This window comes from Rissa tridactyla, chromosome 2 (assembly GCF_028500815.1).
Source record: "Rissa tridactyla isolate bRisTri1 chromosome 2, bRisTri1.patW.cur.20221130, whole genome shotgun sequence".
Classification (NCBI taxonomy): domain Eukaryota; kingdom Metazoa; phylum Chordata; class Aves; order Charadriiformes; family Laridae; genus Rissa; species Rissa tridactyla.
In genome coordinates, this window is record NC_071467.1 from 41,005,110 (window position 1) to 41,020,876 (window position 15,767).

At 42.6% G+C, this 15,767-nt stretch overlaps 1 protein-coding gene across 2 annotated transcripts in view; it reads left to right on the plus strand.

Moving 5' to 3' along the window:
• The window catches only part of CA8 (carbonic anhydrase 8), an 86,011-nt gene that overhangs the window by 12,826 nt on the left and 57,418 nt on the right, over window positions 1-15,767 (plus strand). For both annotated transcript variants that reach the window (XM_054191758.1, XM_054191757.1), the window contains exon 4: window positions 13,461-13,556. In XM_054191758.1, coding sequence (XP_054047733.1) covers window positions 13,461-13,556 — 96 coding nt within the window. The remainder of the gene's footprint in view (window positions 1-13,460; window positions 13,557-15,767) is intronic.

The window sequence follows — 15,767 nt, forward strand, 5'->3', positions numbered from 1 at the left end:
GTACTGACATACCTAACTTAGGTTGTAAATCCCAGTTCAGCAATTGGGCCACAGGGCTATCTGATGCCCTAGTCCATAGATCACACAGTTGCCGATGAGATAGTCTTACTGGTTATTCCTGCCTTCTTGCTGTACCAGCATTAAGCCACGTAGTGAACCGGACTGGGGAACAGTTGAAGTTTAAGAAAATTTGGAGAGTTTATGGAACTATGGGAGGGGAGAAAAGTGTAATACAATTAGGCAATCTGCAAACTTGCAATTCAAGAGAAGACTGTTGTAGATGCATAATGAAGTTTATTATTTCAATGGACGCTTAGCCAACATTACAGGAAAAAAAAACTGACTGAATTTCCTAGAGGAGTGTAGTATGGAAGAGCAACTGCTTACTGGAGAACAGTCAAGATTATGACTTAAGAAGATAATATGCAGCTGCAAATTCTCATGTCTTTAGAGAGAGACCCTTAGCTTTGAAACACAGAACTGTGGGATTCAAATCAGTTATTAATAAAACTTAGTAAATGAGCAGGGAAGGAGTGTTTTTTATTCTGCCTTCATTAAAGAATCTATTGTTGAAAATTAAATCAGTGATTTAAATCCTTCTACATATGAACAGTCTGGTTTTAAATCCAGGACAACAGATTGCAGCCAACACTTTGCGAAATTGGACATGCTTATATTAAATGCTTAGTCATATAAATAACACTTCCAGGATTAAATACTTAACACATAGCACTTTGTGTTTTCTGTCTTCTTGATGGCATTGCTAGCCTGTAATATCATCAACTATTCATCAAGAGCCAGTCCTTTTTCCAGGCTTTGCTCTTTCTAACTGTATAATTTTATTACAGTTGGAAAAATGTTCATTTTTGATTAATTCCCGTTTTCTTTTATCTTCTGTGTGTGCCAGTAGAAAGAAGCAGTGCTTGTGCTTTCAAATGGGAAGAAAAAATAAATACACACAAATTACAAATTACAACATTCTCAGTTTCCCCTTTACCCTTTGATGTTTTGCCAATGGTTTTCCTAAGAAGCAGACAGGCTACTGTCACATGTCAGCCACCTCTGTGAGCAAGTGGGGAGAAATTTTGATTTTTCTGTTCAAGGCCTGGACAAGAGAGGTCTACGTGGGGTTTGCAAAGCTTTCTGCAGATTGGTGTCCTTCACAAAAACTAAGATGCCATCACGGAAATGTGGTGGGATGACTGTCATGACTGGAATGCTGCGATGAATGGCTGTAAGCTCTTCAGAAGGGATAGGCAAGGAAGGAGAGGCGGGGATGTGGCTCTGTACATTAGGGAATGTTTTGATTGTATAGAGCTAGATTCCAGTGATGATAAAGTCAAGTGTTTATGAGTAAGGTTGAAGGGGAAGGAATATAAGGGAGATGATGTGCTGGGAGTATGCTATAGACCACCCAACGAGGATGAGGAGACAGATGAAGTATTCTGTAAGCGGCTGGCTGAAGTCTCGCAATCACCAGCCCTTGTTCTGGTTGGGGACGTCAACCTGCTGGGTATCTGCTGGAAATATAACACAGCAGAGAGCAGGCAGGCTAGGAGGTTCCTCGAGTGCATGGAAGATAACTTCCTGACACAACTGGTAGAGGAGCCTACCAGGGGAAGTGCCTTGCTAGACCTACTGTTCACAAACAGAGGAGGAGTAGTGGGAGATGTGCTGGTCAGAGGTTGTCTTGGGTTTAGTGATCATGAAATGGTCAAGTTTTCAATTCGTAGCGATGTAAGGAGGGGGGGTAGCAAAACCTCCACCTTGGATTTCCAGAGGGCGGACTTTGGCTTGTTCAGGACACTTGTTGAGAGAGTCCCTTGGGAGATAGTCCTGAAGGGCAAAGGGGTCCAGGAAGGCTGGACGCTCTTCAAGAAGGAAATCTTAAAGGCCCAAGAGCAGGCTGTCCCCAAGTGTCGCAAGTCTAAAGGGCGGGGAAAATGGCCAGTCTGGATGAATAAGGAACTTCTGATGGGACTTAGGAATAAAAGGAGGGTTTACCACCTTTGGAAGAAGGGACAGGCAACTCAGGAGGAGTACAGAGATCTCGTTAGGTTATACAGAGAGAAAATTAGGAAAGCAAAAGCCCAGCTGGAGCTCAACTTGGCCACTAACATTAAGGACAACAAAAAAAGTTTTTATAAATACATCAACAAAAAGAGAGCCAGGGAGAATCTTCATCCCTTACTGGATGCGGGGAGGAAAAGTTGCAACCAAGGATGAGAAGAAGGCTGAGATACTTAATGCCTACTTTGCTTCAGTCTTCAATAGTCAGACCAGCTATCCCCAGGGTGCTCAGCCACCTGAGCTGGAAGATAAGGGTGGAGAGCAGAACAGCCCACCCATAATCTAGGAGGAAGTAGTCAATGATCTGCTTCTGCACCTAGACGCACATAAGTCTATGGGGCCGGATGGGATTCACCCAAGAGGACTTGGGGAGCTGGCGGGAGAGCTCACCAAGCCTCTCTCCATCATTTATCAACAATCCTGGTTCAACAGTGCAGGTGCCAGATGACTGGAGGGTGGCTAATGTGAAACGCATCTACAAGAAGGGTCGGAAGGAGGATCCGGGGAACTACAGGCCTGTCAGCCTGACCTCGGTACCACGAAAGATCATGGAGAGGATCATCCTGAGTGAGCTCTCACGGCAAGTGCAGGGCAGCCAAGGGATCAGGGCCAGCCAGCATGGGTTTAGGAAAGGGAGATCCTGCTTAACCAACCTGATCTCTTTCTATGACCATGTGACCCGCCTTCTGGATGCGGGGAAGGCTGTGGACGTTGTCTATCTGGCCTTTGACACCGTCCCCCACAGCGTTCTCCTGGAGAAGCTGGCAAATCATGGCATAGACAAGTGTACTCTTCGCTGGGTTAAAAACTGGCTGGATGGCCGTGCCCACAGAGTTGTGATTAATGGGGTGAACTCCTCTTGGCGGCTGGTCACCAGTGGTGTCCCTCAGGGCTCAGTTTTGGGGCTGGTTTTGTTTAATATCTTTATCAATGATCTGGATGAGGGGACTGAGTGCACCCTCAGTAAGTTTGCAGATGACACCAAACCAGGTGGGAGTGTTGATCTGCTTGAGGGTAGGAAGGCTCTACAGAGGGACCTGGACAGGCTGGATCGATGGGACAAGGCCAATTGTATGAGGTCTAATGAGGCCAAGTGCCAGGTCCTGCATTTCAGTCACAACAACCCCAAGCAGTGCTACAGGCTTGGGACAGAGTGGCTGGAAAGCTGCCCAGCAGAAAAGGACCTGGGGGTGCTGGTAAACGGCCAGCTTAACATGAGCCATCACTGTGCCCAGGTGGCCAAGAAGGCCAACAGCATTCTGGCTTATATGAGGAATAGCGTGGCCAGCAGGAGCAGGGAAGCGATCGTGCCTCTGTACTCGGCACTGGTGAGGCCTCACCTCGAGTGCTGTGTTCAGTTCTGGGCCCCTCTGTACAAGAGGGACGTTGAAGTGCTGGAGCGTGTCCAGAGGAGAGCTACCAGCCTGGTGAGGGGTCTGGAGACCAGGTCATATAAGGAGAGGCTGAGGGAGCTGGGCATGTTTAGCTTGGAGAAGAGGAGGCTGAGGGGAGACCTCATTGCCCTCTACAACTACCTGAAAGGAGGTTGGAGAGAGGTGGGGGTTGGCCTCTTCTCCCAGGTGAATAATGACAGGACCAGAGGAAATGGTCTGAAGTTGCAGCAGGGGAGGTTTGGATTAGATATTAGGAAGAATTACTTTACTGAAAGAGTGCTCAGGCACTGGAACAGCCTGCCCAGGGAGGTGGTTGAGTCACCATCCCTAGAGATATTTAAGAAACGTCTAGATGTGGCACTTCAGGGCATGCACTAGTGGCAGAGATTGTAGGTTGTTTTTTTGTGGTGGTTTGTGGTTTTTTTTTTTTTTTTTGTGTGTGTGTGTGTCTGGTTGGACTCGATGATCTGAAAGGTCCTTTCCAACCATGAAGCTTCTATGATTCTATGATTCTAAGATGAGTACAGACATAGGCGTTGTGGTTGCATTAACCGTATGATAGTTTATGCCCATGTCTTGCTTCCCAGTGAGTGCTGAGAGAACTGTCGTGCTGTTTGGCTTTGTGTCAGCCCCCTTGTGACCCCTTCCTGTTTCCTAACCTCGTATACAGTGGAAAGGAAGCCCCTCTCTGAAGAGTTAGTCCATCTCTGGCTGGAGGAGGGACACAAGACCCATTTTTCCCTTTTTTTCTTAAGTTTAAGTTCATTTTCTTTTTTTATCCTTTTAACTTCTTTTGCCAGAAAAGAAAGAACATTCAATTGGATTTTTTACAGTTCCCATTTACTTTTCTTTGTAGCTTACTGTTCGTAGCTGTAGTCTTTGGAATCTCTCCATATATATATGTACTTCCTGCTCTTAATTTAATTTCTTCAATGGACCAACAGTTTTTTGTTCAAAGGGAACACGGGTCCCTGGTTAATACTAGATGCTGCAATGTTTTTATTATTCTTTTTCAGTATGGCTTACCAATGTTGATACTTTTTTGGCACAAGTGATTTGCCACAGCAACTGTGAGAGTGTTTCCTGAGATGCTGCAAATAATTCAGTAGTCCCACTATTTCTTAACTTCTCATATGCCACACAATTGCCTAGGCTACTTTTGCTGTCACTTGGCTGGCTTTTTGGAAAGAGAATAGATTTTGGAAGGTGTCTTTGCAGCCCTTCTTTTCATGCTTGAACTAAAATAATTTTATTTACAGCCACGTTACAGTTCAGCTCTCTTTCAAAGATGTTCACAGAGAGGAGAGCGCCTCTCAGCAAGGGTTCTGGACTACCCTGATGCCCCAGTCGAGCATTTGTTCTGCATGTTTTAGCTGTGAATGTAGCTTTTGACCTGAGACATATAGTATCTCACGCTGTGACTGCCAACTTGTTTAAACAATATCTCCAAGATACCTTGTACTCTGCCCCAATTTGATTTGTTTGCACCTAATTTCTCTGATTTTAGATTACAGGCTTCTTTGTTCAGGGCATGTCATCTTGTTCTGTACTTACTTGGAGCCTGACGGCTAACCCACAGACTCGACCTGCTAGATCTTTAACACTTTCAATAAATTCTAACAAGCAGAAGTTCAGCAGAAGCTGTGCTTTCCCATCTCCAGCTTATATTAATCAGGAGGGTTTTAATGCGAACAGTGTTGTCATCTATGTTTCTTGGCGCTGCTTTCAGCTTGTCCCTCTTGGCGCTGAAATTAGCATTGCTTTCAAAGATAGGCACACAGTTCCCGTTATGTAATTTTTTATGACCATGATCTATGTATGAAATTTTAAAGAAGATTTAATTTCTACTGAAATTCAGGGGCATTTTGGCACCTATCCACAATAGAAGCATTGAAAAATTCAAATCTATAAGTATAAATCAAGTACACTGATTAATAACCCAACTCCCTTAGCTACTTCATTGTCCGCTTCTCGATTTTGCCCAGAGTTCATGATCTACTAATTTTCTTTTGTTTGCATTTGCATTTTCAAAGGAAGCATACTTACTTTGACTTCACTGTAATGTTTAACAGTGCAGGCTTTGTTACTTTATGGGGTTTTGTTTCTTTTTTCGTGGCATGGAGTATGTACACATACTCCTGCTTCTCCTAAGATATTTTCAAACAGCCTCTGTATCAATTCCATTAACTTTAATTTCCTAAACCTCTCCTTCAGGCTGTTAATAACTAACTTGCTATTTTTTTAATCACTTTTCTTGAAGCTGTGTGCCCACGTCATATCCTTGGTTTGGTCCCCTTGCGAGGATTTGGAACTTAATTACTGTATGTTATGGTCACTGCCAGCAACTTAGTCAATTGCTTCCTGAAACAATTCAGTGCCAAGTCAAGTATCAACTCATAAATTCTTGTGCACATGTATAATGGCAAGACACAATTTTTCCACATTTTGTCCTCCTGTGATGTTGTTTACGCCGTATTTGTGTTCGTGAAATTACACATTGTTATTGTACAACTAGGCTGTGTTGCCTTCCATCACTACTAGCTGAAATCCTCAACTTCATTTCATCCCTCTCAAACCAGGACAAAGACTTTATGCTGGCCCTAGTTAGTTTGCCAGAGTTTCCCATTAGTATTTTTCCCTCATGAGCTTTTATGGCATATTGTGAATGAAACAGGAATATACTGATCTCTAACAATCTTGGGCGAGTCCAGGAGAAAAGTTCTTAGCTCTACAGTCTTTAGCAGAGCAGCTCTAAAGCTGCTTTAATTTCCCTTAAGGATATAGATTCATTGCTGAGATGGCATGTATGTGGAATCAAAACAGAGATTCAGCTCCACTCTTTTTCTCAGCACTGACAGAAATATGACAAAAAGCAATATGCTCAAAATTTCCAGGCTAACATGTTTTAGGTGCAGCTCTGGTTAAGATGTGGTGATGCAATATTCACCTAACTATTAATCTTTTGAGGTACAGCCTATATGAATTGAAATAGAAGCTGGGAAGATACAAGAGCAATAACATATCTCTCATCCTTAGATGCCTTCTTGTCCTGTAATATTACCAGACTAAGCAGACTTTTCTGGAGCTTGTAATTGCTAGTTGCACAGATAACAAGAAACAGATGTATAACCTAGTTCTGACCAAGGAACAAAGCTTTCCAGAAGATTAATTTACACATGATGCAGCTTGGACTAAAGAAAGAAGCTTTTGTAATAATTAGCTCCTTAGTAAAGAGTAAGAGTGTAGAAAGTGGAAAAAGTACAATGGGTGACTGCAACAGCGGCATAGATTCAAGCAAGCCTAGTGACGATAATGTCAAAATCTGATGTTCTAATAGTTTAATGTGCAGATCTGAAGAGGAATTATTTAAAAATGATGGTCTTCTACTGCGTGTAGGGCACAAACAGGAGTCTGTTGAACAGAAAGTTCCCCCATGTCACAACCTCTTGCAATCTGGGCTATCGTTGCCAATTAGCTTGAGGCAGGACCTACACCCAAGCTGGGCAGATTTTTCATGTTGCCCCCTGCTGCCTCAGGTGCTGGTGGTTTTATCAGGCATAAGTCCCCTGTAGGGCCTGGTTCTGGTGCTAGGGAGGTCAGGAGGAGTTTTGCTGTTGACACCTTTCCCCTTGACTCCAACGGAGCTTGGTGCTTTTTTCCAAACGGCCTGGCTCAGCCAGTGGAAACACTGCACATTGAACAGTGTTTTATTAGGGATCCCAATAACAAATTAGGGTTTCAGTAGTTTAGCAATAAGTATTCATAAAGAAAGCAGTTATAGTACATGGACTCCTTTTTATGGTAGCAAGTCATTCCAGATTGTGCAGGTTTATAGCAAATTTGTAATATTAAGATCATATAAAAGTGCAGAAATGTTGGAGCAGAGTCCTCCTTCTCCCCTTACCATCAATGAGATATGTCATAACAAAAGACGAGCTGTGATTTATTTCAGAGTGTATTTTCCTATAAGGAATGAGCCTGTCTCCTGTTTGGTCTGGCACTTGGGTGACAGAGGCACAGCGGCATGTCACAGTAAGGGATGGAACTAGCAGCAACTTCCCTGACATTGCAAAAGCCTATCAGATAAGTTTAGGTGAAAGTAAGCTTAGATGAAACATGGTCATTCACATAGGTGGATGACTGAGATGGTCTGAGAAAGAGACGTCATTCAGGCATCAATCAAGAAGCGTCACTCCTGGTGGTCACGGGCAATTCATGCCAGGGCTCCTGAACAGAGACTCCTGGGGACTATGAAAGGGCAAGGGACAGGGACACAGGTTACAAGAGAGACTCTGATTAGGTACAAGGAGAAAAAATTCTTCACTATGAGGGAGGTCAGACACAGAACAGGTTACCCAGAGAGGTTGTGGGATCTCCATCACTGGGGATATGCAAAACTTAGTTGGGCAAGGCCCTGAGCAACCTGATCTGACTTTGAATTAGTAGCTGACTTTGAAGTTGGTGCTGCTGTGAATGGGGGAGGAAGGTGGTTGAACTTCAGAGGCCACTTCCAGCATAAATTATCCTGTCGTTACATGTTTTTATGCGTGAGCTGGGAATAAAGTAAGGTCAGCGACAGAGTTTAAAAGATCACTTTTGTTCTCAGTGAACTTAGGATCCTGCAGATTTCCATGGAGCAGCCAGTGCTGCAGAATCTTAGGTCCTTACTCAGTTTTGAGAAAGTCTTGATTTGAGACAGGTCCCTTGTTAATATCAGTGTCCTAAACAAGGACATTAGGACTAGGATCAGTAGTCTTTTGGTTGAGTGGAGACTGGATGAAAATTGAGAAGATTCTCAGAATTTGTTCCACAGATAATAATCTTTCTGCGGGGTTTGCTGTGCTTCCTGGAATACTTTCTTAATCTTTCCCATGAAGGAGAGTTTTTCCAGCTGTTCACAGAACAAATCAACTTTATCAGCACTTTAATATCATTTGCCTTCATGAGTTTTCAGTTTATCTGATTTTAAAGTAGTCACTGCTACAATTCTTTAATTTACAGCTGGAATGTTAAAAGGCTCCAAATGATTTTTTTTTTATCTGAGAGAAAAATGTGTTTTTTGAGTGCTAAGGAGTTTCTCACAGCTTTCTGATTATTTTTTAAAAATACGCTGTCTGGCATGCTGAGCCAGCCACCGATAATCGGTAACAGCATAGCTGGCTCATTTTGGTTGTATACAACCATCATAACTAACGAGTATCAAAACATTAGCTAACAAATTGAGCAGAGTCTCTCCTGCCATACTGACATGTGCAGCTTGTTTGTACTCTGAATGAAAACCACACAGTGGTAAACTGCCAATACACTGCAGCTGATTATTTACAAAAACCCACATGGTTGTCCTCATATTGGAGGCTGGCACCCCTTGTGAGTATGCACTTTTTATATAGCTGTCTCAAATCAACGCAAAGCTGAAGGTTACTGAAATACAGAGTGTTAATCTAATAGGCCTCTCTGGCTATTGCTACTTGTAACGCGGAGATGCATGGATATGAAGTTGTCAATGTAGACGGGCATTATATTATATTGACAGCTTCAAGATTTGTAAAAGCACTGGGATCTTTCCTCTGTGCACATCTGATTCCCGTAAATATTAACAGGAGTTACAGGCCATGTTGTTTGTGGACTGTACTCTCTAGAGTTCAAATTTTGTAATGTTTGTAGACTTTTTGCCATCCTTTTTTTTTTAAACTGTTATCTGATGTTTTCATCTGATGTTGTATTACAAATGAAAAAAGAGCAAACAAAAGGCAGAACGGCTCCAGAGAACCACACGAACACACAGGATAAACCATGATTTGAAAGCAACACTTTGCTACAAATGCTCAGGCCTTATTACTTCCTTACGAATATTTCCATTTCTGAATCCCTATTTCATTTATTTACCCAGCTCCCATCTGAGCTACATTTTTCCTGCTCTGTAGAAGAATTCATTTGATTTGACTTCCATTTATTTAAGTGCGTGTTGACATCCATTTATTTATTTAAATGTGCATGCATGGGCTTATCAGAGTTAGAGCAAAAGACATCGGGCCTGTTGTTAGAAAATATTATGGTATTAATTATTATTTTCCCTTAGGTTGCTTGTCTAATTTCAGTTTGTAAATCCCTAATGACAGAACCTTTTCTGTGAATAGCTATTCCGAATATCACCTTGATTCAGAACATGGGAAGATAATGAATATGGCCAGTGGTCCACCCAGTACTCTGTCTATAGCAATGTCATTAAGGGATGCTGCACAGGGAGAGCACACGAGCCTGACCACTTTTTCTTGTACTCCCCAGTCATATACAGTCGTAGGACTAGGCGTGCTCGAAGCTACATCTCTGCCGGCTCTCTTTAGTGTCCGTTTTTGGACTTCTTGTCCATAATTTGTCTAATCCATTAATGAACCTGCTGATAAAATTTTATCACCACAGTGCTTATGACAGCAAGTTTACAACCTGCTGTGCAAAAATTAGATTACTAATGTGCTGTAATTGTCGCCACCTCTAAGGAAGTAACACAGGAGCATTTTAAACACTGATCAGAAATCTGTTCTACCTTGGGCTTTAGAAACCCAGTAGAAAATGATGATTCTTGTTCCAAGGAGCCTACTGTGTATTTAAAGCATCCTTGAGCAGAACCTTAAAGTTGCAGAAACCTTTGGACCATAAAGTGCTGAGTGCCCATTTCAGTACCTTTAGTAATGTTGATTCCTGAACCTGAGCCTAGTCAAGGGGTGTCTACATTAGCCTGAAGTACATCCCTTTTTTCTCTTTGTGTTATGTTTTTTTTTTAGTAGGCCACCTTGACCTCTGTTGAGCTAGTGGAAAGGAAGGAGGCCTGAAGGAGATGCAGAGACCTAGAGATACTCTTAAAATGGGTAGCTAATACTTAACTTACTCTCCCCATGTCCATGAGAGATGAGGGAAGAGGTGCTGGCCAGTAGGTATGTTCCTTGGAAAACAGTTCCAGCTGCAGGGCATTTTTCATGGTGGTCCACCTTCCATGCAGCAGCTAAGGGTTTTGCAGCATGTCTTCCTGTCAGGCTGCTTATGCTGCTGCACAGACTAATTCTAGTCATTTTATAGTTTTATAATTACATTTTATAGTATTACACAGAGGTTTTGGTGTAATTTTTTCTAGCTGATACACAGTCTTATCATCTGAAAGTCTGAAATGTACTGTAATTGTCGCCACCTCTAAGGAAGTAGCACAGGAGCATCTTAAACACTGATCAGAAGTCTGTTCTACCTTGGGCTTTAGAAACCCAGTAGAAAATGATGATTCTTGTTCCAAAATGAGCCTGCTGCTTAAGACAGGACAACAACCTGTTTCTGGTTAAACTGGGGTTGTTGCTGGTACAGTCTGAAGCACTTGCTCATTTTCCTCTTGCTGAAGCTCAGCATTTTCCTTTCAAATCTTCAGAAAAAAACCCACAGTATTGTCAGAATGCAGACAAATGTCAGATTACAGACTTCACCTCCAAAGGAGCATAACACGCTGCTGAATGCCATGGCAGCTTTAGCCAAGACCAACTTGTTGACACAGTCGAAGTCATGGTCTCTTTACATTTGGTGATTGCCCTCAGCGCTATTGTTCCAGCCACCAAAAGACAAGCTTGCTGTGACATTTCCAACCAACTGAGTCGCGGTGCCATGTGCCGCTGCTCTCGCCCCACCAAGGACATTGCCATCCCGACTGCAGTCACCCCAACCTCATTCTTTCGCCTTTCCAGTTGAAAGTCAGGATTTTGGTGAAGCTCGTGGGACTCCCTGAGCCCCCTCTGGTGGATAGCTGATGTAAACGCCAGGCTCGTCTCTGGGAAAATGAAAGGCTTTATCTTCTTAGGTGGTGGTAGCTCCGTGTCTGTTAAAGTGGGTCTTGGAGACTGAAACCCCATTATTTGATCCTCTGGTTTTGTTACTTTAAAAGCCAAAGGAAAATCAAATGTGTAACGAAGCTGTTTATAGATGATAAAATACATGGCATCCATCGGTGACAGTGAGATGATCGCTTAGTTCTGACAGGGAGTATTTGTATGTCTAAAAGTTTTGTAGCCATGGGCAAGTACATTTGTGTTAGTGTTCTCATGTGCAAATTAATTACTATATTTTTTAAGAAAAATGTTTCATGGTTTTAGCACAGAAGATGCCTTTGATCAGCATTAATAGAATTATTTGTATGATAATTTGGAATTTAATTAAATTTACAAAATGTTCATTTAAAATTTTGTATTGACTTTTGAAATGACAATCATTAAGAGACGTGCTTAAATTGTCATCAGAGATTAAATAAGGGGAAAGTGATTCCTTGAGGAACTGGTCTTCTGAAATGCTGAGATGCCCGAGTGAACTCCTGTTGTCTAAGGGGCAATAAGCATTTCACGGAGGCTGCTCCTGTGCAGAAATAAAACACAAAATAGGAAGACACACTATCTGTTTTCAAAACTAATTTTGCTGGAGGTGGTAATGATGTTAGATAACAGGGTGACATTTTAACTTCTTAGACACATGACTGAGCAAAACATTGATCATGATTTTACAATGGGAATTAAATCTGAGAGTTTGTATTTTTTTAGCTGTTTTATCTATGTGGAACATGCAAAAGTTGTTGACAGATAAACTTCAAAGCAGCTGTGCTTAGGATGTTGAAGCTCTGCAATGTTATCATCAGACCTAGCCACTGCGATTACCTTTTAGCATTAGTGCTAGAAAAACTCGTGTTTGAAATGCATATTACTTCTCAGTAGATAGTGCTGTCCCTCCCTCCCTCCCTCCCTCCCTCCCTCCCTTCCTTCCTTCCTTCCTTCCTTCCTTCCTTCCTTCCTTCCTTCCTCCCTTCCTCCCTTCCTTCCTTCCTCCCTTCCTCCCTTCCTTCCCTCCTTCCTTCCTTCCCTCCCTCCTTCCCTCCCTCCCTCTCTCCTTCCTTCCTTCCTTCCTTCCTTCCTTCCTTCCTTCCTTCCTTCCTTCCTCCCTTCCTCCCTTCCTCCCTTCCTCCCTTCCTCCCTTCCTCCCTTCCTCCCTTCCTTCCTCCCTTCCTTCCTTCCTCCCTCCCTCCCTCCCTCCCTTCCTTCCTTCCTTCCTTCCTTCCTTCCTTCCTTCCTCCTTCCCTCCCTCCCTCCTCTTTCTCTCCCCCTCTCTCTTTCTCTCTTTCCAACTGTCAGTCTGTTTTCCAGCACTTTTCTTTTTCCCCTCTTCCCCTCTCCTCCTTCCCCTCCCTCCTCTCCCTTCCTTTTCCCTTTCCAGCCGCCTGCTAGTCTGTCTTCCAGCACTTTTCTCAAACAGCGCTTCCCAAATCACGCTGTGACAACTCACCAGAACAGACTTAGTGCTTACCATCCAGTGTCTGCTGCCTGACCTGTATTCATGCATTAACTCCTACAGGCCCTGCTACCTTGTGGAAGAAGGCAGTTGAAGGCTCATATTTTATGTTTTAGCATCCCTTTCACTGCTGTCCCTAAGGTGGTCCTCCAGCCATTTTTCTCCACTTAACTTTCTTTATGTTTAACCTTTCCTGAAATCACTTTTGCTACTATTACTATTACTCCTGACATTTGAGTGACTCAGCTTAGGAGGTGCGAGACAAGTGACATTAAGACAGTACAGTCAGCCACTCAAACGTGTGTTTGTACAGCCTGCGTCCATAATCATACTTCTGCCTTGGAAGAGAAGTAGGTGGCTGAGAGGCAACACTGGTTGGTTTCATTAGCTGACGTTATTTCAGTATTTGAAGTGAGGGAGTTGGTAAATCATCTTTAGCATCATTAGCATAGTTATTCACACCTTTGTTGTAGATCTTTGGTAACTGGCTATACATCACTTTCTCTGCATTCCTGATGTTTATAATAGGAATCCAGTTATATATACATGCACAGCCATAGGCACGCACATATGTATATTCATGCATGCACACACACATGCTGAAGCTTTGTTAATTGACATTAACTGCTGGTGTTTTTTTTATTACAAAACTTATTTCTCTACTGGTCTGTTTGCACTGCTTTGTTTTAGCTTCATCTAATGCACTGGAACTCCACACTGTACAGCAGCATTGATGAGGCAGTAGGGAAGAAGCACGGCATAGCTATTATTGCTTTATTTGTGCAGGTAAGTTTCCTGTGTTGCACTTGTTATCATGCACTATCTATCATTTGTCTGAGGAAAAAGAGTTCCTTTCCATTTCCTTTCATTTTTAATGATTTCATAACATAAAATAATGTATGACTGCTAGTATTCTATTCAAAAGGTACTTCTCAGTCATGTCTTCAGTGTAAGTGCTAAATAAGTAATTCATGTTTAAACAGGATATTAAAAGTATGTTAATTAAAGAAGGCATAATATGTAGTCAGCCATCTCTCTCTGTGACTCCAGCTATAGGCAGAAATCCACTTTCCATTCCTCTGAGGGCAGAATGAGGGCTCTCAGGAAGTAGAGGTGCTTCACTACCCCTGTACTGTGTTTTTATCCAGGCCTGGCCAGGCCTGCTATTTGGGGATTCAGGAAATACACAGAGGAGGGGAGGAAAGAGGGAAAAAACCCTCTACTAACCCATTGGCACAGACGAAAACTGGTAGTGGCACTGTGCTTTTCTGAACACAGGGCCAAGCGTGTTTCTTCACACAGGAGAACTGTGAGGTGGGGTGATGCTACTTCTTCAGAGACGGCAGACTGAGAGTGCCACGAGTCTTGCCACAGACCCTCAGAAAAGCCTGCGATGAGGAGGCTTAAAGCTTGCTGGGAAGAGGGTGTAATGCAAGTTACAAGTTAGCCCCATAATCTGATTGCTGTTGAAGGTTTTTCAAGGGCTGCACCCTATAAAGATTTTCAATTTTAGTCCTCAAACACTAGATTCTCATCCTCCTCATGAGAAGTGGCAAACTGTTTTATTTAAATGGGTTTGGAGGAAGAGGTTTAGAGTTCATGCTTAGATCAAATGAATTTTCTTTCACAGTGATATTATTAATTTGTCGTATTTCATAACGAGTTTATGAATGCCTTTGAGCTTTACCTCTGTTCGTATTTAAAGGTACATTGGTTACAGCTCCAACACTCAGATAGAACTGCTAAAAATGGAAGTTAGAAAGTCTTCAGTTTTGTATCCTAGAGGGCTGTGTGATAATTGCTTATGTAAGTCACCTTCTAGTTCCAGCAGAGGTAACGTTTGAGTTAGTTAGGAAGTTATATATAAGTTCTTAAATAAATCTGAAACTTCGATGATACATTTTCCATTTCTGGTCTCTCACCTTCATCGGAGTTTTTAAGCATTCTGAAGGGCTTTTTCATTAGCCAAGAAAGGCATCATATAATTAGAATTGACCGAGGAAAATAGTATTTATGCTGTTTATTAAAAGAACAGGGAGAAGAAATTCAGTGACCATTTTTCCTGTTAAAGGTATGGAAATATAATAGTTTTGCACCACAGTTCTCAAACATGTCATTTTAAGATCAGTGAAAATATTTTAACTGATTTACATGACAGCCCTTGGTGATTATTAATTTAGAAACAGCGTCTTTGGAGTGACTTCAATATCTTTTACACACTTCGAAGGTTTTAAATTGAAATCCCATTCTGAAACAAAAGAAAATCCTCTTAAATTCCTAGAAATAACAAAGTACCTTTTGTTGACATTCAATTGTTTCCTTCCAGTGATTACTGTGCCCTTCTATTCCAAGAGGAACAAAAAGCAAACAAATTTTTCAGGGTCTAGCTCTCCCGTTCTCACTCATGCCTGCTTTATGCCTCGCCTTGTATGTGTACACGTTGGCAAAGAAATCAAGTGGAAGGCCATTCTGACTCTTCCTATTTTGACAATGTTGTTCTGAAGGTAAAAGCTGGGGTCCTAGAATGGGTGATTTACAGAATCACAGAATTACAGAATGGCAGGGGTTGGAAGGGACCTCTGGAGATCATCTAGTCCGACCCCCCTGCCAGAGCAGGGTCACCTACAGCAGGTTGCACAGGAACGCGTCCAGGTGGGTTTTGAATGTCTCCAGAGATGGAGACTCCGCCACCTCTCTGGGCAGCCTGTTCCAGTGCTCTGCCACCCTCAGGGTAAAGAAGTTCCTCCTCATGTTTAGGTGGAACTTCCTATGCTCAAGTTCGTGCTTGTTACCTCTTGTCCTGTCACTGGGCACCACTGAAAAGAGCCTGGCCCCATCCTCCTGACACCCACCCTTTAAGTATTTATAAGCGTTAATAAGATCCCCCCTCAGTCTTCTTTTTTCCAGACTGAAAAAGACCCAAGTCCCTCAGCCTTTCTTCATAAGAGAGACGTTCTAGTCCGCCAATCATCTTCGTAGCCCTTGGCTGCACCCTCT